This window comes from Oncorhynchus tshawytscha, linkage group LG19 (genome assembly GCF_018296145.1).
Source record: "Oncorhynchus tshawytscha isolate Ot180627B linkage group LG19, Otsh_v2.0, whole genome shotgun sequence".
In the NCBI taxonomy this organism is placed as follows: Eukaryota; Metazoa; Chordata; class Actinopteri; order Salmoniformes; family Salmonidae; genus Oncorhynchus; species Oncorhynchus tshawytscha.
In genome coordinates this window covers 12,384,447-12,408,092 of record NC_056447.1, presented here as the reverse complement: position 1 = coordinate 12,408,092, position 23,646 = coordinate 12,384,447, and the positions used below count along the sequence as shown (strand labels likewise).

Below are 23,646 nucleotides of genomic sequence, written 5' to 3'. Positions count from 1 at the left end.
TCACACAGGACACCGAATAGGACAGGAGAAGTACTCCAGATATAACAAACTGACCCCAGCCCCCCGACACATAAACTACTGCAGCATAAATACTGGAGGCTGAGACAGGAGGGGTCAGGAGACACTGTGGTCCCATCCGAGGACACCCCGGACAGGGCCAAACAGGAAGGATATAACCCCACCCACTTTGCCAAAGCACAGCCCCCACACCACTAGAGGGATATCTTCAACCACCAACTCACCATCCTGAGACAAGGCTGAGTATAGCCCACAAAGATCTCATGGCACAACCCAAGGGGGGCGCCAACCCAGACAGGATGACCACATCAGTGAATCAACCCACTCAGGTGACGCACCCCTTCCACAGAGCCCCCAGTAAGCCCACAAAGATCTCCGCCACGGCACAACCCAAGGAAGGGGGGCGCCAACCCAGACTGCGGGGGAGGCGGAGCTGTTGGCAGGGGTTGGAGTAGCTAGGATGAAGGCATGGCCAGCCGATGAGAAATGCTTATTGAAATGTTCGATTATCATGGATTTATAAGTGGTGACCGTGTTACCTATCCTCAGTGCAGTGGGCAGCTGGGAGAAGGTGCTCTTGTTCTCCATGGACTTTACAGTGTCCCAAAACTTTTTAGAGTTAGAGCTACATGATGCGAATTTCTGCTTGAAAAAGCTGGCCTTTGCTTTCCCGACTGACTGCGTGTATTGGTTCCTGACTTCCCTGAACAGTTGCATATCGTGGGGACTATTCGATGCTATTGCAGTCCGCTACAGGATGTTTTTGTGCTGGTCAAGGGCAGTGACGTCTGCACTGCTACGCCATCTTGGAATATATATATATATATACATGTATATAAATAGTAGGTTGACCTCAGGTCTCCCCACTGGAAGCCCGATATAGGGGGATCTAACTTTGCACAGTACTAATGCAAATAGTAAAATCAGTCACACTATGTAATGCTACTAAATAAACCACAATTAATTCATAATACTTTGAATATATAGTTTCACATAGTGTTGCGTTTTTTTCTGGTTTGTGCAAAATTGTTAAGAATAATATAAAACCAGTCTACAACCCAACAAGGTGAATTGGTTTAGTCTTGACTCTTGGTTGACAGTGTAGAGGGATGGGTAATGTATCGATGCTCGAATGCCAAATCAACACAAATTTGGTTCTATTTGTCTTTGTTACTTTTTGATAATTTAGAGTCTTATTTTTGTTTATATTTTAATGTTTTAAATGTTAGGATTATTAGTGTTGTTCCAAATGTTTTAAAAAATGTTCTGGTTTGCCCAGGGAGCCATACAAGCTTGAACCGCCAGTGACCCGCCACAGAATAGCAGGCAGTGAAAGCAAGATAGTGTTTGCTTTGCGACGCTCAGTTTGCCACTCATTGTTGAATTTGCGATTTCTGATTGGTGTAATGTTTGTCTAATGGCAATTGAGTACTGATATGTTGTATCTATAATTTCTCTTCATATGAGAAGGATTTGCCAGTAGATTGTCAAAGTGATTCACGAGGATGACTGCTAGCTAAGATTTTGAAAGTATGTTGACACATACGTTTGGTCATGTAGTGCATGTCACATCAATGGCAGAATTACATGCAAAATATCTCCTACATGCGACAGGGGCCTGTGAAATAAATATGACAATGAAACAAGTTAGGAGAGTTTGTCCTTGGTGACAAAACCTCAACCTTCAGAGCTCTACTTACCTGGTTCATTCAGGATAAATGTTCTTAGCCCCCCTGAGTCAGCCTGCCACTGAGCAAGTTCGAGCTGAAGGATTCATTGCCATATACATTTACCAACATATCTTTACTAAGCCAAGGCAGGCAAGCTTGTATTAGAAATAATTGTTCTAATATTAAAAAATAATTTTAAAAAACAGTTCTGATACCATGGCTTGCATGAATTGAGAGATGTTTTGTTTTTGATTAACTGACTAAGTTTAAACAAGTACATTATAAAGCAAAGTATAGGAAATATAAAACAAAGCTTACACATTCACCCACGATTTACATAAAATATGATCAACTGGTTAGCGTGAAGAAAATGCTAGCTACCTATTCACTAGTCAGACAATGTAGGCCTACAGTTGAATTGATGGAAACTTAAGTATGAACCTGCTAGGAATGTTTTGCACAGATGAAATAGGTAATTGTCTGTGTTTACCTGTAGCTCAGTCTGTTGAGTGTCTTTGCAGTGGTATGCTTACTCTATAGTCATTGTCTTAACCACTGTCCTGTCTGTTTGTACATAATCTATTGGACCTAGATGGGGGAGGTAGGACTGAATGTCTTGAAATGCTGAGACCTAAGGACAAACCACCATTCGCGACTTGAACAGCACCACAGATAACAACCTCGTGAAAACCCTCAATGTATTTACAAAGGACTATGGTTATTCAACGCTGTTCCTTTTGTTCCAGCCCAGTAGAAAACACTCCTCTACCAACAAGTCAAGGGCTCGATGAGTAGAATCAGCTGGAGTCCTGCGTTAGAACTAGTGTGCGTACCCTGTAGTTAAGATAGGACTACTTTAAACCAGACACACTAAAACCACACATATAGCATTGCCGTTGGATATATTAGCATAAATTGAAAGATCAAGCACTCAATAATGCATCTTATTTTGTGGTTCAAAGTTCACAATTGCATATCAATATAACAACTCACTTTCAGACAGGCGATATGATGGGGAATGCTACCTAGCACAGAAACACTAACAGCCCAGGGCTCAGCTGGAACATAGAAAACACGTAGGGAGATTTGTGAGAAGGGATAAGGACTAAGATATCTCCTCAGTAAACAGTAGTGGTTCTTGTTTCCCCAGCCCTAATTCAACCCAGACCCTTTAGTGATTCAGAGTACGCAAAAAAACACAAATATACAGAAGACATTTGGTACATGAGATTATTCATAAAAGTCATTGCAAACCCTTTATAATGCCATGGTGACTATGGATACGTTTCTAACCAAAAAAGGCACTGCTGTGTTGGTTTGGCTGCGAGGACGATGACTTAAACATTCTTTCATGACTCAATCACAGTCACCGATCGATGGCCGGCAACTATTTCTAATATAAACAAGGAAAATGGTGTAGGCCTTAACACAGGAACACTTTTGAAGAGAACTTAAGTTTAAACTGCAAAATCATTATGAATCTCATTCAAAAACATTGGTGGTTTGTTTAACTAGGATAAATGTCATTTTTTGCATATAGGCTAACAGATACCTCTATTAAGCTAACTATCAGGGCTTCGATGAAACACGGACACACAAACGATACATAATTGGGAAGAGATGGATCACTATACTGAAAATGGCATGAACATTTCAGACAGCAGACCTGTATATTTGACAGATGTAGTTTGGGGACAGATCTTCTCCCATAGGGCTGCAGTCTGACTACATACATTTCTGTGTGAACTTTGGCAAAATGGACAGGAAACACGTTAGAACAATGTTGTAAGCAGCCTGAGGAATATTAAAATATGATCATTTCCCATTTCATTAGCTATCGCATTCACGGACGGTTAGAAGTAGGATCTTGGATAGCAGGCTGGTAAGCGCAAAAGGTAGAACTGCCCCCCAGGTGGAAGTTAAGGCATCACATCTTGGAGGAGGCAGTGATGGCAGCTGCACCTCCACGGGTATACACTCTCACAGCGTCCTGTGAGAGTGGGAGAAGACAAGGAGATTTGAGGCTATTAAAAAAACACAATCTTGTTTACGAGGGGTCCTGAGAGAAACAGTCACATACTAAATAGAAAGGAATAAGAAAAAAGTACAAACTAAAAGTTCTACCTAAATACAATGTGTACGAAACTATTTAGTTAATGCAAATTGATGTTCATGAAGGATCTACAATATACTTAAAACTGCTCACGTAAATAATGCGACTACACTTCGATCTTTATTTTTCTCCAAATATTTCCTGAATTATTCCTATTCACCTGCAACAAGCCAACTCAGATGTGCGAGTGCTTTTCCTACACTGCATCATTCATGGGGGACGACATACGCTTTCGTGTCTGTTGACAGCAACAAATGGACTTACCTTCTTGGGGTCAGCATTGTTGAGTAGGGCCTGGACCCCGTTTCCATAGTCTGCATGCACAGCCATCAGGTTCTGAACCTGGAAAAACAGGGAGTGAGAGCAGAGAGAGAGAGGGTCCGAACAGTGTTGTTAGTGATAGCACTATACATTATTAAACATTACATTGCAAAGATGGCCTTTGTGGTAGTGAGGAAGATGATACCAACTATATAACAGCCATAATTGCTGATACTAATGATGATGAAAGTGATGAACTTAGACAATCTTAATGATGGTGATGACAACACACCCAGCGTTTCTGGATGAAGACTTGGGCTCCCTTCAGGGCACCAGCCATATTCTGACAAAGCCTCTGGCGCTCCTCCTCGTTCAGCACCTTAGTGAAGAAGGTACGCACCTGCAATACATATACACAAAGGGTCAGGGCCCTGGTCACATACATCAATCAGCATTAAGAAACAATCAATTAAATATTTATTTCATTATTTGTAATCATAAAGCATTTAATATGTATAATAACAAAGATTTCTTTATAGGGTGTATCATTATTGGCCCTGCCAGTGTAGTGCACACAGCTCTGTGTGTAGTAAATTAACCTCAAGTCACATCAGCACAACCCCCTTTACCGGACAGGGAAGACATGTAAATGCTGGGTTTAGTGGAAAAGTATGTTGTCGTTTTCCCTTGAAGCCGAGCTAACGATTCCGGATCACAGGCTTTAATCAGACTGATCCCACCAAGATCTGTCCTCTACAGCAGAAGCTAGCATTCCTCGTTCTGACGTGCACCACCCGGCATCAGTGCAAATCTCTGAGTCTCTCGTCTCCCCCTTTGACAGTAACTAATGCATTGATACATTGGCATTACGTGTAATGTGTAACTCTTTAGGTTGACTTTCAGTAACTTCATGTTAAAACTTAACCACAACTGTCATTTTAAAATTGCACACTGCACAACTCAGTCAATACTTTTTAGCAGTATGCGCCCGCATGACCTGTTAAGTACAAGCTTGATTGTGTAAAGGTAGCTCTATCCACAATTAGAGTATTGTTCTCTAGCAATTTGATAAACAAATGATTGAATTTACCCTGTGACCATTGATTCATGTATTGATTTTTATTATTACATTTGAAGTTCAATGATTACTATTATTCTCAGTTCTGTCTTAAGTGTGTTGTTGCTAAGATAACTCATGAGTCAGATATTCTTAAAATACAATGTTTGTCCAATAATCAACTGGTGCCATTCATAAAATATATTCATTCATAAAGTTTAGTGATAACTTAACCAATATTCCCAACATACGGGTTCTCTACCTGTGTGACGTTATCGTCGTCAGTACTGTTGTAGCGGCCCACATCTGGGGACACCTTAAACCTGGTCTCCACGTGCTGGGGTTGGGTCTCTGGAGCACTGAAGCTGTTGGGGAAGTAGTTGGGAGCGCCAGCCTGGTTGTCCAACATGCACATGGGCCCGTCTCGCTGGTAGTTGGCCACACGGGTCCTGAAGGGGCAGTTGACGGGCAGCTGCAGGTAGTTGGCGCCCAGCCGGTGCCGGTGTGTGTCTGGGTAGGAGAACAGACGCCCCTGCAGCATCTTGTCAGGGCTGGGCTCGATGCCTGGGGGCATGTTGCTGGGGTCAAAGGCTAGCTGCTCGATCTCAGCAAAGTAGTTGGCAGGGTTTCTGTTGAGCACCAACCTCCCCACAGGAATGAGGGGGTACTCCTTGTGAGACCACACCTAAGGAGTAAGAGAGAAGTGTAGCTACCTCGCATGTCAACCAAGGTGCATGGACGTGCAAACGAATTACATGAACATGTAGGCTTGAAAATGTATTATTTTCACCTAATAATTATCCTGACTAAATAACAGCTGAGAATCAGTTGCCAATCATACTAATGCTCACAGATGCCATGACACCATAACAAATATCAGACCACTGTCAGATCTTTCAGTGTTTATGTTGAGGAAGTCCCCCCTATTGTGGAAAAGCCAGAGTACTGCCAATGTCTGGATATTCTGGGAATGTGTTTTTGTGGCAGGTTTAAATGGCTTAGAAAGTACAAAGACATCAGGTATTGCCGTCACATTCTTTCAAAACCAAGGGAACATATTGATAAATGTTAGGGAATGCACCTACTATAAAGAGAGTGGCTCCCACATAACTTGTGAAAAATAAAGCTGCAATATCTAACTTTTTGGGCGACCCGACCAAATTCACATAGAAATTGAGTTCTAAATTGTTCTTTCTCATTGAAAGTAAGTCTAAGAAGTGGTAGATCTGTTCTATATGCGCTACTTCTATGCTGCCCGTTCTTGCGTATTTCCTTTTGGTTTACTACACCAGCTTCAAACACCTGAAAATACAATATCTTTGGTTATGGAAAATATATATCACAGCGGTTTAGATGGTACAATGATTCTCTACACAATGACTACTTGCTTTGTCAAACTTAAATTAGGCAAATGGCAGAGAGATTACTGCTTATTGCATCTCTAAGGTACCTTGGTCAGGTCAAAGGGGTTCCACTGGAACTTCTCTGCCTGCTCAAAGGTCATGACCTGGATGTAAAAGGACCAGGAGGGGAAGTTGCCGTTGGCGATGGAGGTGTAAAGGTCTCGGATGGCATAGTCCGGGTCGGTGGAAGCCAGGTGCTCGGCATCCTCAGGTTTCATGTTCTTGATGCCCTGGTCGGTCTGTGATGTGAAGGTTGCTATGGGTTACTATGAATCCTGTACCAATTTCTCCAACTACGTTTCCTTCTTTCCCTCTTGTATCCTTCAGGTAATTAGGTATAGTTGACTCCTCTATCCATTTAAGTGTAGGGCATTTCACTAGTCCTGTACACTACATTATTTTTAATTGTGCTTTGACCTTGTAATGGAACTTGCAGTAGACGGGCTGACCCTCGGCGTTGACCAGCTTGAAGGTGTGGGAGCCGTAGCCGTTCATGTGGCGGAAGCCGTCAGGCAGACCACGGTCACTGAACAGGAAGGACACCTTCACAGAGACGAGAACAAATAGAAGACCATGAACAAAGACACATATTCAGTCATTAGCAATTGAGCTATTGTAAGAAAATAAGATCTAGAAAAACGTAAGTATATAAGGACGATGTAATAATCTGATCAGGAAAGGGATGCATTCGCAGCACCCACCATTCCTAGACATAATGGCATAGCTATGAAGTTGTTAATGGCATGTTGTTACTAAAATGTGGCTTAGTGTGGGGTGAAATCAGAAAATACAATGTCAGAAAACCATCCATCGATCTATCGTGTGCGCGTGCATGTAAAGGTCTGGTTGCAGGTAGAGAGGAGCAACTACAGCACCTGATGCATACACTCAGGCCGCAGGCTCCAGAAGTCCCACACCATGTCTGGGTCCTTTAGGTGAGTCTGGGGGTTGCGCTTCTGAGAGTGGATAAAGGATGGGAACTGCACAGACAAAGGGATATCAGAGATACGGTAATGGTACATATCATACGGGGAAATTAACTGATGTATAGCACCATAACACATAATATCCACCCATACACACAAAACATCTTGGTCTCACACACACACCACCCTGAATCTTGGCCAAGCGCACAGCCACGCACACTACACCCTGAACCTTGGCCACGGTAACACACACTACATCCTGAACCTTGGCCACGGTAACACACACACACACACACACACACTACACCCTGAACCTTGGCCACGGTAACACACACACCCTGAACCTTGGCCACGGTAACACACACACCCTGAACCTTGGCCACGGTAACACACACTGAACCTTGGCCACGGTAACACACACTGAACCTTGGCCACGGTAACACACACTGAACCTGGCCACGGAACACTTGGCCACGGTAACACACACACACACCCTGAACCTTGGCCACATACACACACACCCTGAACCTTGGCCACGGTAACACACACACACACACACCCTGAACCTTGGCCACGGTAACACACACACACACACACACACACAAACACCCTGAACCTTGGCCACGGTAACGCACACACACTACACCCTGAACCTTGGCCACGGTAACACACACTACACCCTGAACCTTGGCCACGGTAACACACACACACTACACCCTGAACCTTGGCCACGGTAACACACCCTGAACCTTGGCCACGGTAACACACACACACACACCCTGAACCTTGGCCACGGTAACACACACACACACAAACACCCTGAACCTTGGCCACGGTAACACACACTGAACCTTGGCCACGGTAACACACACTACACCCTGAACCTTGGCCACGGTAACACACACACACACACTACACCCTGAACCTTGGCCACGGTAACACACACCACCCTGAACCTTGGCCACGGTAACACACACACACTACACCCTGAACCTTGGCCACACACACACACACACACTACACCCTGAACCTTGGCCACGGTAACACACACACACTACACCCTGAACCTTGGCCACGGTAGCACACACACACACACACTACACCCTGAACCTTGGCCACGGTAGCACACACACACACACACTACACCCTGAACCTTGGCCACGGTAGCACACACACACTACACCCTGAACCTTGGCCACGGTAGCACACACACACACACACTACACCCTGAACCTTGGCCATGGTAACACACACACACTACACCCTGAACCTTGGCCACGGTAACACACACACACTACACCCTGAACCTTGGCCACGGTAACACACACACACACACTACACCCTGAACCTTGGCCACGGTAACACACACACACACACACTACACCCTGAACCTTGGCCACGGTAACACACACACACTACACCCTGAACCTGGCCACGGTAACACACACACACACACACACACACACACTACACCCTGAACCTTGGCCACGGTAACACACACACACACACACACACTACACCTGAACCTTGACACACTACACCCTGAACCTTGGCCACGGTAACACACACACACACTACACCCTGAACCTTGGCCACACACACACACACACACACACACACACACACACAACACCCTGAACCTTGGCCACGGTAACACACAACACCCTGAACCTTGGCCACGGTAACACACACACACACAACACCCTGAACCTTGGCCACGGTAACACACACACACACACACACCCTGAACCTTGGCCACGGTAACACACACACACACACTACACCCTGAACCTTGGCCACGGTAACACACACACACACACACACACACACACTACACCCTGAACCTTGGCCACGGTAACACACACACACACACTACACCCTGAACCTTGGCCACGGTAACACACACACACACTACACCCTGAACCTTGGCCACGGTAACACACACACACACACACACACACACACACACACACACTACACCCTGAACCTTGGCCACGGTAACACACACACACACACACTACACCCTGAACCTTGGCCACGGTAACACACACACACACACTACACCCTGAACCTTGGCCACGGTAAACACACACACACACACACACTACACCCTGAACCTTGGCCACGGTAACACACACACACACACACACACTACACCCTGAACCTTGGCCACGGTAACACACACACACACACTACACCCTGAACCTTGGCCACGGTAACACACACACTACACCCTGAACCTTGGCCACGGTACACAACACACACACTACACCCTGAACCTTGGCCACGGTAACACACACACACTACACCCTGAACCTTGGCCACGGTAACACACACACACTACACCCTGAACCTTGGCCACGGTAACACACCCACACTACACCCTGAACCTTGGCCACGGTAACACACCCACACTACACCCTGAACCTTGGCCACAGTAACACACACTACACCCTGAACCTTGGCTGGGCACACAGGCTCAATCTTGACTCACACGTGCCTGGACTCACCAGCATAGCGTCCCTGATAAAGAATATGGGGGTGTTGTTGCCAGTAAGGTCCCAGTTGCCCTCGTCAGTGTAGAACTTGACTGCAAAGCCACGTGGGTCTCTCACTGTGTCGGCTGAGCCCGATTCCCCAGCTACATGCGTTAGATACAAAATATATGACAATTAGAAAATCAAGACATTATTTACAGATGGGAAAAAATGACGCTGTCTATTTTCTGGAATTTATTCAATAACGTATTGAAGAAACATCATTGTCTTTTTGGATGTTGTAATTGCTGAGTAATTTACATTTTGCCTTTATTTTGTATCATTTCAAAAACTCAAGAAATACCAAACATTGCTGAAAAGGCTAGAGTCAAGTCAATTCAATAGAAAAGAGATTCCAGGGAACTTTAGGTGGGTTCAGGTAGCCTATATGTTTCTAGGACATGTAGGCTAACTGTATCAAAGTATTCATCCAAATTGTTCACGGAGTTTGTCTTTTCTTTGGACTCCCAGCTAATTTAATTCCTGTAAAGAGCAGTTTTCCCACTGAGGCTTTGGGTCAGGGTTAGTGAGGGTCAGGGTTACTACACCACGGACCGCTCGTCACTTGACAGCATCAATCATGTAGACAACACCATTTTCTCATGGGGCTCTTGCACAAGCTGTTTGTATAGCTCTGGCAGGAGACAACTGTCCAGGCATCCGCTATGCACGTTACTAGAGCTGTTATAAGAGTGTTATTTGGTCAAATTAGGAATTTTCTATTCGTCAGAAGTTAACATGAACTCGGTCTAGGATTCTTCTGATATCGGCAAAAATTGCTTTTGCAGACAATCATAACCAGAGGCAATGACTAAAAGCATCATAAACAAGCTAATATTGGAAGCAAATACATACTACATGATACTGTTCTTCTTTACACATGTTCTTGAGGAAACAAGTAAACGTGTTTGTAGCAGTTTTATGGAAAAGCCGGAGGGAGCAACCGCAATACAATTTTACTATGTAAGTTTTGATTAAATACCAGGAAAGTGTGGGATAAAATTTTTTTTTTTTAAATGTCATGTAGACTAATGTAACCAGTAGGAAAGCGGTGGTGCGTCTTACCCACGGTGGAGAAGCGGACGGCGATAGGTGTGGTCTTTCCCACATGCTCAAACACCTTGGCCTTGCAGTAGCGAGAGATGTCATGTGTCACCTCAAAGTACCCGAACGCTCCTGTTGAGGAAGAGGCAGTACATGGTCAGTTACCGTTGTATTTTGTGTTAGCTAGTTAGATATATATACATTTTTGTTCCCTTATCGAAGTTGCCAAAAAAGTCTGTCATTGAAACCAGACGCCAGTCTCTGCTGTTGCCAAGGGTCGTTTTCCCCGAGACCAGAGATGGCACAGCTAGTTAGGCTAACGTAAATGATCACTCCTAATTTAAAACCAATGTATCTTTACTGTCATTGTAGGCAGTGCAAAGCAAAGTTACTTGTGTAACCCCGGTTCTCTGATAATATGAGTATGATGTATCACTATGGAGATTCGCCAGGATCACCATCTCTAGGAAGGACCTACTGTATCAAAAGCATATGCTGGAGACACAGGTAGAGTGGCAAATGAGGTGAGCCCCTCACTTCCTTATAAGAAGGAACTCTCTCATTCTCTGGTCCTTCTCAAGCATGCTTCTCTTCCTCGCGCCCTTGCCAGCAAGGGAATGCGGTGATACATCTCACCTCATTATCAGAGAACCGGGTTTACGGAAGTTACCTTAAGTTCTATCAAATACTTTCGATGTATCATGATGGGGATATGGCCAACTCCTGTATCGCAAAACATTCTCTGAAGCCACAATAGTCCAAACATTAGCAACCTTCAAGAGGCTCCGAAACTGAGAGAGTACGAACCAAGAAAGTGCAGAAACAACCAGTCTGGAAAAATCTTGTAACAATGTGAGGGGAAGCCCAATCCGTGTCTCAAAAACGAGCGCCCAAGATATAAACTCCTCTGTAGAAGAGGGCCCTTTCAGGCCCCTCCAAAGGCTGTCAATCTCACCATTATAAAACAATCTAATGTTGCCCAATGAGGGAAGAACATGACACCCTTGCCTGAGCTCTCGTTCAGTCCACGTAGATGTGCAACGAGCATACGCCCTACTGAGGAAGGCGACAGGTGAAAAGCCATAGGCCCCAAGGTGCAACAAGTAAGAAAATGTTGACCTAGGCCAAAGGATGGGGTTAGGTACATTAATCTGAAAAACCCCTGGGCACACTGAGGGCGCAAACAGTGGCTGGTAAAGCACAGTCCACACACTCGCATACGGGTGCCAAGGGCTGTAGCAAAGCGAAAGATGAAGAAATATTACAGCTCCACGCTGCTATGAAAATATCTTAAGCACAATAGACATGCCCCAGGACTAGCTAAAGGCTTAGCGACAGGGCATAAGTGACGTGCCCCCCCAAACAAAAACAACATAATAGGGATGGATAAACGGCAATACTGTCAGGGCCTTGGCAGGCCAAGAAAGCGGCTAGCGGACCTTAACAAAGAAAACCTTTTTCTCTGTCCAACAAGTCCTGCCAGGAACATAGGACCATGGAAAACAGAGTAGGAAGGAACAGTTGGTTTAGTCATTCCACTTCTCCAAGAAAAACAACCCAGAGCATGCATGAGGAGGCTGGCACTCTCTTCCAAGATCCGAGGGCCTGTCTTTTATTTATTTTTACTTAGCACAGTATTCCCTAATGCTGGGAAGTAGAACAGCTATGTAACTGGTATGTCTTGGCCCTGTTTCAATGGAGGGTTGTCAAGAGCAAAGATATCCCCAGCCTCTTGCTCCCAACTGATGGGGATGTATGGTTATCTGAACCAATTGCAGTGAAAAGAAACTGTATAAATAAATGAATAAATAAAGACAATGTACCATATCATTATCTGAGGCTCTGATGTCTGGCGAGTGCGCCGTCCTCGTTCAGCCCCTTCTCCCACCAGACTTAGGCTTATGGTATGACCACAGCCTTAAATTGCACTATGGGAGGCACAGAGGTTTTAGTCTAAACACACAGATCTCCTCTCCGGCATCTGGATCTAGGGTGTCTGAGTCCAGTTGTTCCCCAACCACCTCCATTAGATCAGCATGATAAGCCAACAATATATATATATTTTTTAAAGGTGTCACATTGATGGCCAATTTGTTGGGCCAAGTACATTTACTGAAAAAAATTGAGGCAGTAAAGTGGACCATCTTTCTAGCGAGTGAGGTGCCAGTGTCGTTAGTAACCCGGCGCGAGGGACTAAGGTGCTAAGCCAGAGACGGCGCCACCGTGGGAGCGTAACCAAACCTACATTCCTCCATATTGTGCATGTTCAGGCTTGGGTTGCCCCTAGCAAGGATCTTGCTAGTGAGGGGTTTGTCCTATGAGCTCTTAGCTTCCCTGAGGCATGCGAGTACCACCGAGAATTGCTTTACCGCGGTGAATGACACCGGTCTCTTCTCGTTGTATAGGTCCCTTAACGGGCACGGAGGAGCCCAAACTCCAATGGAGACCATGAGGGGAATGGGTCGAGGATATCCATGACTTCGCTAGGTTGCGGGAAGCTGAGCTTCAGTTTTCGCTGTTAGCTTGGAGGAGAAAGGGGCTATCGAGATAGATGCTTGTTTAAACCTCAGACCTGCCCCAGTCAGCAATGCTCACAGGACTCAGGGTCGTAAAGTGCCTCTTGGGCATGTTCCTGTCCCAGGAAATTGATGCATAGGTGGGTATCCTTCCCAGCAATCATGGAATCGCAAGTGCAAGAACGTGGGGGTCCGAGTGCTGGGCTAGGCTCGTCCTGGGATACCAAAGGCCATTGTGAGGAACAAGGCTTGCTTGGAGGAAAAAGCAACACCAGTTGTAAGAACAACGAGTAGACTGCGTAGGCTAGCTAGTTAGAAGCCTTGCAGCTGGTGGCTAGAAAACGGTTGCTTGTGTAAACAGTGTTACGGGCTAGATAGTTAGAAGCCTTGCGGCTTTCTCGTTATAAGGAAGTGAGGGATCTCACCTCCTTCGCCACTACCTCCTTGTCTGCAACAGAAGCTTCTGACAGGTCCTTCCAAGAGTTGGAGATCCTGGCGAATCCCCATAGTGATACATCAAAACGAGAGAACCACTGAACTTGTCATTAGACAAAATGAGGTGAGGTTATATTCAACTTCACAAACAAATGTGCTGCCTTCACCATGTTGTGTAGACATCCCTTGGAAGATTAGTGCGTAAACACCTGCAAATAAAGCCATACATGTGGTGCACTTTACCCCTCGTGTAGTGGGCCAACAGATTGTCACATGATCATGGTCTTTATAATATTAGACAGGAGAGCCGTTTACAGTTGGCTTTTTGGCGTAGGCCCACGATTGATAACTAGATGTCTAGGACAGGGTAGTGTTTCTCCAACCAATACGTGAAGCTCCACTATTAAGTAAAACATCTAGTGGTGTTTGACTGCCTCTCCAGCTCTGTCATTTCTGCTTGTCTAAACAGTTTGACACATATACTGAACAAAAATATAAACGCAACATCTAATGTCTTGGTCCCATGTTTAATGAGCGCAGAAAGAAAAGACCCAAAGTTTTCCACACACACAAAATGCTTATTTTTTTGGCACACAATTGTTTACATCCCTGTTAGTAAGCATTTCTCCTTTGCCAAGATAATCCATCCACTTGACAGGTTTGGTATATCAAGAAGCTGGTTAAACAGCATGATCATTACACAGGTGCACCTTGTGCTAGGGACAATAAAAGGCCACTAACGTGCAGTTGTCACACAATGCCACATGTCTCAAGTTTTAAGGAAGCGTGCAATTGGCATGCTGACAAGACGAATGCCCACCACCGCTGTTGACAGAGAATTTACTTAATTTCTCTACCAACATCATTTTAGAGAATTTGGCAGTATATCCAACCGGCCTCACAACAGCAGACCATGTGTATGGCATATCTGTATTCCCTGTCATGTGAAATCCATAGATTAGGGCCAATGAATTTTTTTCAATTTACTTATATTAACTATAACTAAGTAAAATATTTGAAATTGCTGCATGTGCGTTTATATTTTTGTTCAGTATATATTGCATTAATGCCAATAAGTGCCTGTCTTAAATTCATTGGTAGTGCTGGACACCCACCGCCTCCCTTGGCGTGAACCACCCTCTCTGGGATGCGCTCACGGTCGAAGTGTGACATCTCATCTATGAACGGGGTGTCCTGCACCAGGAGGGGCCCCTGGGGACCTGTGGTCATTATATTCAGCTTGTCCCCTACCGGGTGACCAGCCCCTGTGGTCAGGGTGTCTGGCCTCTGAAGGGAAAGCAATGGAATAGACATTATACATAGCGAAGACATTGAATGATCAAATGCTTTTTACTTTTTACCTTTATTTAACTAGGCAAGTCAGTTAATTAACAACAAATTCTTATTTACAATCACGGCCTCATTGCTTCATTCATGTTATTTATTGTTACAATTCAATATTGACCAATTCAATTTAAGAAATATATGCCTTTCCTAAGCACTTCTCAATAGTTGGTATTCAGATTTACCTTATGCAGGTGCGTAACGGGCTTTGCATGCATGGTTCCCTTGCAGGCTCGGAATACATTTATACCCCTTTTTCATGATTACGAACTTGTCTTATCGCTGCAACTCCCCAACAATTGGAGTTTCAGTACATTTATATAAAGCCATTTGAAATTTAGCGACAGACTGAGTAAATACCCAGCTAGCACAGTCGATCTGGGCCGATTCCGGCTGAGAGTCGGGGCACTCCGCTGAGAGTCAAACTCGGCCGACGTCATGTGGCCCGAGTCAGGGCCGCCTTCAGCAGTATTACTTATGGCTACGATGCAGGGAATGAGCTCGGGCCGATTCAGGTGTGAGTTATCTGTCCCAAATGTATTACTTGGGGCTCGGGCAGATTGGGGCTACTCTATGGCAGATGATTACACGGGCTGCTTTTTATAGTTAACATTTCATTATTTATTTTTCTGTGATCAAAAAATATAATTAACATTTAAATGAAATTCTTTAAGAGTCCTGTGTAGTATTTTGATACTTTGTCAAGTCAATAAATAAGCATTAAAACGTTTGTGTAAGAACTCTCCGAGTTCGCAAGTTTTGAGGAAGCGTGCCATCGGCATGCCGACATAGACCTACACATTTATTAACATTTGCATCGGGCCGCTTCTGGGGGGATTCTGGTAGGATGCCGATCAAAAAAATTCGTCTGAATACTGGTCGACTGAAACGGGCCGACTCTGGGCAGTCATTAATTTTGATTCCGGACCGATTCAATCAGTTCCGGCCCCCGGAAGAGGCCCGCTCCTGGGCCGATTCCTAATTTCTAGCTGGGTATATGGCGAATGAAAGAAAGCCATGTGTTTACTTGGTCTCATCACAGACAACTTTAGCATTTTAGCTAACTTGAAACTTCTTATTAATTTATATCTACTTGTCATACGAAATGGGTGATTGACATCCACAAATTAATGCATACCATAACAAAGATAACACCATAGAGGAAGGCCTTACAAATTCAGACTCCAGCCACCCTAGTCATAGACTGTTCTCTCTGCTACAGGACGGCAAGCGGTAACTGAGCGCCAAATCTAGGTCCAATGGGCTTCTAAACAGCTTCTACCCCCAAGCCATAAGACTCTTGAACATCTAGTCAAATGGCTACCTACTATTTGCAGTGCCCCCTCGCCCCCCCCCCCCTCACACCACTGTTACTCACTGTTGTCATCTATGCATAGTCACTTTAATAACTACCTACATGCACATACTACCTCAACTAACCGGTGCCCCCGCACATTGACTCTGTATCAGTACCCACCTGTATATGGTCTCGCTATTGTTATTTTACTGTACCTACACCTGTTGTATTCGACGCATGTGACTAATACAATGTGATACTAAATGAGTTGCTGACGCAGACGCCGCGCTTTCCTGATCGTGGCATAGCCGCGGTCCGCCTAGAGAGAAGGTAATGAACGTCTAATCAGATCATTGTGGCTAGAAGTATTCTATTCCAAAAAACAAACGCAAGAGCTCAACCTGCAAGTGCTAAGCGGACGTTAGCTAACAGCAGCCATCTAACCATTCCTGACCCCCCTCCCCATGCACAACCAGAAATGAATTACAATTCTAACACAAATGTGACTTTGTACGAAATGTTGTGGAATTGTATAGTGCCAGGGTTCTTAAATGATAGTAAATGTGCTAACTGTCGAGCCAGGAGACACGAATAGGACCCTGGACGACCTCTCACCCATTTCACAACAAACTCCCCTTGCGTCAACTGCGCAACATCATCGCCGCGTCTATATACATGAATCATCGAAATGGACAAACCTGAGCGCTTCGGCCCTCTTTCCATAGCTTCATTTGATCGGTTGCTTTCCCTCTATAATCAGCCATCGTGAAGGTAAAACTTTAAACCACAAATGCGTGAAAAATGGATATGCTTGCCAGCTAAATAGCAGAGTTGATGTACTTTGTACGGCTTGGCTCCTCCTCCTTGGCTAACGGGTATTCATTCCGTCGATTCAGTTGCGAAACGTTTCTTAAACGGAGGCTAACGAAACGGGACATCTCAACATATTTCCAATAGAAATTCTCGTTTTAGTTTGGACTAATAACCTAGCTACTTTCGAACCAAAGGGCAACAAAGGGAGCGACAAAGGGAAATAAAGCAGGGAGATAACAAAATCATAGATAGCACAAACATGTCAAACCAGGCCATTTGTTGCAACTCTTATATTTGAAACAATGTTTACACAATACACATATTTGGTGGCACAACCATAACTAGTGCTAAACAAGTGCATGCATGGCATTGATCACAAAATGCAAATGCTCACTGTAGGCTAAATGAAAATATTGCTTCAATAATGAATTTGGCACAGTAGGAAATATTGCATCACATTGTTGATTGTGGAATGCAAAGGAGTGGTAAGGAATGGTTGCCCAGATGCAGCATTTAACAAGCGTCTTGTTAGAATTTTTGTTGAGGTTATTGAGTGACAATACTGTATTTTGTGCCTTTAAACGCATGGTTAGTTTTGCACTGAATTAATAAAAATAACATTTGCCAGGTAATAAGGGCGATCTGACCTGTTTATACAATGCAAGGGGAGGTCACTTGTTAATTCACATTCTGTTGTACAAACATTATTGCCAAATTGTTACAGATAGCAAATAAAGGTCTTCATTGCACCCCCCTCACAATGCAACCAAGTGAAATAATCAGTTACATCCAAGTCAACAGTAATGGTTGTCGAGGTCAACATCGATAAAGCCCATTTTAGTATTTTATGCATTCACCTAGATAATATGGTGCTCTTACTCCTAAAGAGAGTCCAGAAGGTTATGTTTAGCAGTTTAAAGCCGATAGAGGATCAAATGGGTAAAACTGACCACTAAATGCATCCACAAACAATTATTACAGGTCTATAAGGGCTACATAAGCATGAGATATGGCTTCATTGTGGAATGCATTGGGTGACATACCTTTTAATACATAGTAAATAGTAAATTGATCTACTGAATTAATATTCACCTGATAATGTGTTTGTGTAACTCTAGTATTGGCTTTTTGATGATTTATGAATATGCAATGAAAGTGCACACTAATTATCAACATAATACCATAATAATACATATTCATATTTGAATGAATACAACTAAAACAAAGCAGTTGTACATTATTTACATTCCTAACACTGTTTTATCAGAATGACATTGCAACTTGTATTGCATTTATTATGATACAAATCGTACAATGCAACAAGTTATAGTACCTATATACCTGTTAGGTCAGATTTGGGCACCCTGTTACAATTGCTACAAATTACAATTGATATCACCTGGATTTGAGAACCTGGATTTTAAAAAGCACAAGAAGATATGATACATACCAAAAACCATACTAGGAAAAGTTTGTCACTCTCACATTTTACAAATGATCACAAGCAAATCTGATAAAGCTTACCACGCCACCTGCCAATTAGTCTCCCATACCACTAGGTGCAGAGTAAGACTGGTTTCAAAAGACAAATGACTAGTTTCCTGAAAAAAGAAGCTATTTTACCCCTTCCTTTTTTATTCTCCCTATCTGGAGGACAGTAAAATAGTACTACAGTAGGCACCATGCAAAGAGGAGTGACCGGCAGGGTCGGGATCAACTCCAATCCAATTCGTTCAATTTAGGAAGTGGAAAATCCTCCTTGAAAATAAATGGCACTTTTTCAATTCTTAAACTGAAATTTCAATGTATCCCCTGAATGGAGTGAGTTGAAATGGAATTGAGCCCAACCCTGGTGACCGGAGGTATGGTACAGAGGGAGATGGAGGGGTACTAGGTCCTCCGCAGAGGGTGCCACATGGACACAGGTTTCCTCAGTGTTGCCAACATCTGGTTCCAGTGGGTGATGCCCATGCCACTCGCCTCGGGTCCGATAATCACGTGACCCACGTTCTCGCCTCTGCCGTCATCGGTGCCCTCCGCCACTGTGATCCTCAGGGAGAGTTCCTGAAGAGGGAGCACAGTGTCAGCACCAGTCCCAACATAGTACAGGGCAATCCTCTTATAGTAATCAAATCAGTACAGGACAATTTGATCACTATAAACGGTTGAACACTAGAACTGGATTCACTATAAGATTAGTGCACTTTAGTACTCCAGAGTGGGTCAACAGTGAAGCATATGAGGTTCACAGTGGTAATGCAGTCTAACAATAACGGCTCAACCAAAATAGCACCATTAAGTCAAATTTCATTTGACTAAACAATCCTTTGTCTATTCTATTCTATGCTGTCTATTCCCTACCATGGTAGGTACCATCCCTTCCCAGTGTCACCTGTAAGACGACAGCAGGCACAGAGAAGATCATGGCTTCGTTGAAGATGGGGTTGGTGTCGTCTCTTTTCATGGAGGTCTTCTTCTTACTGATTTTCTTGCCATCTTGCAGAAGGTACACTTTGACAAAGGGATCTGTTAACGGAGAGATTGTGACAGCTTTGTTCACAAACAATTTAAATACCAAAAGTGTCATCCGAAATATTAGTCTGCGTGTGTAGACAGCGAGAAAAGTAAAACAAAAAAAGAGATGTTTTAAACCATGTGATCATTGTTCTTCATATTTAACTTTGCATGTTAATGGAGGTAAAGTGATGGTAAATATTTCATTTAAAGAAAATCTACCCACTTTTTGAGACATTCAAGTCATAAATTCTAATGATAATTGGGGCAAATCACTTTGCAAAAAGCCAAATAGAAAGATAAATTGTTGAATGACTGGGTAATATATAGTATTAATGTGAATAGGTGCTCACACATGATGCAATATAGAGACAAACATAATAGCTAAAGCTGTGAAGTAGTGTCACCTGCTGTGGTTTTGTCATTGGTCCACACAAGGTTCTTTGCTTTGGCCACCACCACTGTAAGGCGCTCAGCGGTGGGCAAGTAGCTGAGAGACAGCAGAATCTCCCCAACTGCATCCACGGCCTAAAGACAACACAAGCCGAAAGAGGCCATTGTTGCACACTGCACAGATACGACAGTCACTGACGATTCTATAAAAATCAAACTGTTTACATTATTTAATCCTCAGAAAGCCACCTATCTCCATGTCTCATGTTCCGCTTCATGCCATCAGCACCTTTAAAAAGTAACATTTGATATGCTTTATTACCCTTAACAAAAATCACATGACAAAAAAACCAACGTGGTTTTCGGACACGTGTGATCAAATCATGTGAACATTTTCAAATGCGAAAAAATATATATTCACATTAGAAATGTTCACGAGTCAGACGTGGTTTTGTCATGTGTTTTTCCTTCGTGAAAAATCCTTTCCCCACGTGACATTTTGTTTTCATGTTTACTTTTCACATGTTTATTTTCACCACTTCCTGCTACATCTGGTCTTCCATCCAGTGACTGAGTAGGACCTACCCTGCTTCGCTTCAGAGGCAAACCAGCAGTGGGATGCAGGGTGCTATGTTGCTGGAATGAAGTTGCCAACATTTTCAGCGAAATCAAAGACTAGGGTAACATAACCAAAGATTGAGAGAATTGCAGGAAAGAGGGGAGGTGTTTTATTTAATTGCATTATCTTCTCCTTTTCTTTTTTTTTAACCGAAAACTATTTTTTTTGTATCCATTTACAATTCATTTGCTCTCGCATTTCAAAATGATTTCCTTGCAATATTTTGTTTTTCTATCAATACTTTTCGGTTTATGTTTTTCTTTCAATATCATTATTTTTGTTTGCAATACTAATAATTTTGTTCTTGACTTCAGAAGTCTTGCTTGATATTAATGGCACAAAAGTAACTCACTAGAGGATTGCAACATATAATAAGACTTTTACTCTATTAAAGGTGTTTAAAGCGGCAATCCTTAACTGAAACATTAGCAAAGTGTACTCCCCGCCACAGTTTCAGTAAACAGCTGAGGGATGGGGCTGGAGAAATGCAACCACTCAAATCCATACACTATGGATGCAAGGCCTGACTGTCAAAATTATAGTTTAAACCATGTTTTTAGGCTATACAGTGACACCATGTTTTCATCTCACAGGTGAAAAGGTGGTGTTAACATGATAACTCTAAATGTAATACATGTATAAATATGGTTTCACATGTGAAATTTAAGCTCAACATGTGAAAACTGCTATTTCACATGTGAAACTGCAAAATGGACACGTGTTTTGTTGTTGTAAGGGTAGACAGATGATAAAAATAATGGGAGAGACAGGAGGAGAAGGTCAAATCGGCAGTGGGCCAGATTCCAACCCACGCAGACGCTGAGACATGTGTGCTGTAGGCGGCAGGCCACAGGCCGTCAGCACCTTAAGGCCATACTACAATCAACGCAAAGGTGCTGATTTTACCTTGTTAACATCTTGCAGGTAGAGCCAGGCATTGAAGGGTCTGATAGAAAGGTCCAGGTCAGACAGCTTGAGCTCTGCTAGGCCGGCGCTGATGTTCCTCTCCTCCGCGTCGATGCCGAATGCAGCGAAGCGCAGGCTGTTCTCCTCCAGACAAGATGGATCCAGGGCTATGGAGAAACGCTCATCGAACACGACTGTGAAAGCATTCCTCTGGACCTGCATCACAATCCAAACATTTTAGTGAGCTAGTTGTAGATCTGGATTATGTCAAACAACACAACAAACAGGTCTGCCGGTTAGTTTATAAACATTATTACTAACAGTGAAATACTTACTTACTACAGGCCCTTCTCACCAACGCAGAGACAAAAATATTAACGAGGAATACATTCAAAATGAGTAACGATAACTTGACTATATATACGGGGTACCAGTACCGAGTCAATGTGCAGGGGTACGAGGTAATTGAGATAGATACAGTATGTACATATAGGTAGGGGTAACGTAAATTGGCAAAAGGATAGATAATAGACAGCAGCGTATGTGATGACTCAAAAGAGTTAGAGCAAAAAGGGTCTATGCAGATAGTCTGGGTAACTATTTGGTTAACTATTTATTTGTCTTATGGTTTGGGGCTGTTAAGGGTCCTGTTGGTTCCAGACTTGGTGCATCTTTCAGGTCCTGGATGGCAGGGAACTTGGCCCCGGTGATGTGGACACCGAGGAACTTGAAACATCCGACCTGCTCCCCTCAAGCCTCGTCGATGTGGATAGGGGCATGCTCGGCCCTCCGTTTCCTGTAGTCCACGATCAGCTCCTTTGACTTGCTGACGTTGAGGGCGAGGTTGTGTTCCTGGCACCACACTGCCAGGTCACTTGACCTCCTCACTATAGGCTGTCTTATCGGTGATCAGGCCTACCACTGTAATGTCGTCAGCAAACTTAATGATGGTGTTGGAGTCGTGCACGGCCACGCATTTGTGGGTGAACAGAGTGTAGAAGGGGACTAAGCACGCACCAGAGGGGCCACCGTGCTGAGGGTCAGCGTGGCAGATGTGTTGTTACCTACCCTCACCACCCACCAGGAAGTCCAGGACACAGTTGCAGAAGGAGGTGTTTAGTCCCAGGGTCCTTGTTAAGGTATTTTTTTATCAATAATGACTAATTATGTATACATTTCAATCAGGACTGACTAATCAGAGTACTATTATGTTACTGTATATGTATGAATTTTCTTTTTATCTTAGTACTGAATATAATGTGTGTAATTATAATCAAGGAGTAGAACAATGACTGTCTGTTCCTTGGTAGAAATGAATGAATTTATCGTCAGACTGGCTGGAATACTCGGTCATAAATTATTTAAGTTTGGGAGAGACGATGTGGGAAGTCTTGAGAACTATATAGCCATTGTACTGGAGTGGAGATGAGACGGGATAGTACGAAAACTAATGACGTCATTTTCAGTTTATAACCTGTGGTAAACTGTATCATGTTCAGTACTCTCGAGAATAAACACTGCTGATTGATTTTGAGACTGGTCTCTGTCCATTTTATACAAATAAGGGTCTTACAAAGGTAGGGAGTCTTAGGAGTGGACAGAGTGTTGAATTGAAATTAGTTTAATAAAACAAAGGAATTTAATTCCTGTAACAGTCCTGGCCTTAGTGATGAGCTTGGAAGGCATTATGGTGTTTAATGCAGAGCTGTAGTCAATGAACAGAATTCTCATATAATTGTTCCTCTTGTCCAGGCAATCCGATAGAGATTGCGTCATGTGT

At 43.6% G+C, this 23,646-nt stretch overlaps 2 protein-coding genes across 4 annotated transcripts in view; both read right to left on the bottom strand.

The window, feature by feature from the left end:
* Positions 1–2,573: 2,573 nt before the first annotated feature.
* On the bottom strand, positions 2,574–17,495 carry cat (catalase). 2 transcript variants are annotated; one of them, XM_024379114.2, is made up of 11 exons: positions 17,320–17,495; positions 15,096–15,267; positions 11,051–11,161; positions 9,959–10,089; positions 7,398–7,502; positions 6,940–7,065; positions 6,570–6,761; positions 5,382–5,804; positions 4,355–4,462; positions 4,066–4,143; positions 2,574–3,678 (listed from the first exon to the last, which is right to left on the bottom strand). In XM_024379114.2, the coding sequence occupies exons 1-11, from the start codon at positions 17,383–17,385 to the stop codon at positions 3,616–3,618; spliced, it is 1,575 nt and encodes a 524-aa protein (XP_024234882.1). In that variant the 5' UTR covers positions 17,386–17,495; the 3' UTR covers positions 2,574–3,615. The 2 variants fall into 2 exon arrangements, with proteins under 2 accessions (XP_024234882.1, XP_024234884.1); XM_024379116.2 differs by lacking the exon at positions 15,096–15,267 and having other exon boundaries at positions 17,320–17,482.
* Positions 17,496–17,686: 191 nt separating this feature from the next.
* The window catches only part of syt12 (synaptotagmin XII), a 42,998-nt gene continuing 37,038 nt past the window's right edge, over positions 17,687–23,646 (bottom strand). Inside the window, exons 4-7 of one of the 2 annotated variants that reach the window (XM_024379118.2) lie at positions 21,867–22,082; positions 20,356–20,476; positions 19,827–19,960; positions 17,687–19,498 (exon numbers count right to left, since the gene is read on the bottom strand). In XM_024379118.2, coding sequence (XP_024234886.1) covers positions 19,325–19,498; positions 19,827–19,960; positions 20,356–20,476; positions 21,867–22,082 — 645 coding nt within the window. In that variant the 3' untranslated portion in view covers positions 17,687–19,324. The remainder of the gene's footprint in view (positions 19,499–19,826; positions 19,961–20,355; positions 20,477–21,866; positions 22,083–23,646) is intronic. The other variant, XM_024379117.2, reaches the window with a different exon arrangement.

Coding starts and splice junctions, on each gene's coding strand:
- cat (XM_024379114.2), bottom strand. CDS start 17,385: ATGGCTGATTATAGAGGGAAAGCAACCGATCAAATGAAGCTATGGAAA. Junction 7,503..9,958: donor TTATCAGGGACGCTATGCTG/GTGAGTCCAGGC, acceptor TTGTCTGTGCAG/TTCCCATCCTTTATCCACTC. Junction 6,762..6,939: donor ACTGCAAGTTCCATTACAAG/GTCAAAGCACAA, acceptor TTCACATCACAG/ACCGACCAGGGCATCAAGAA.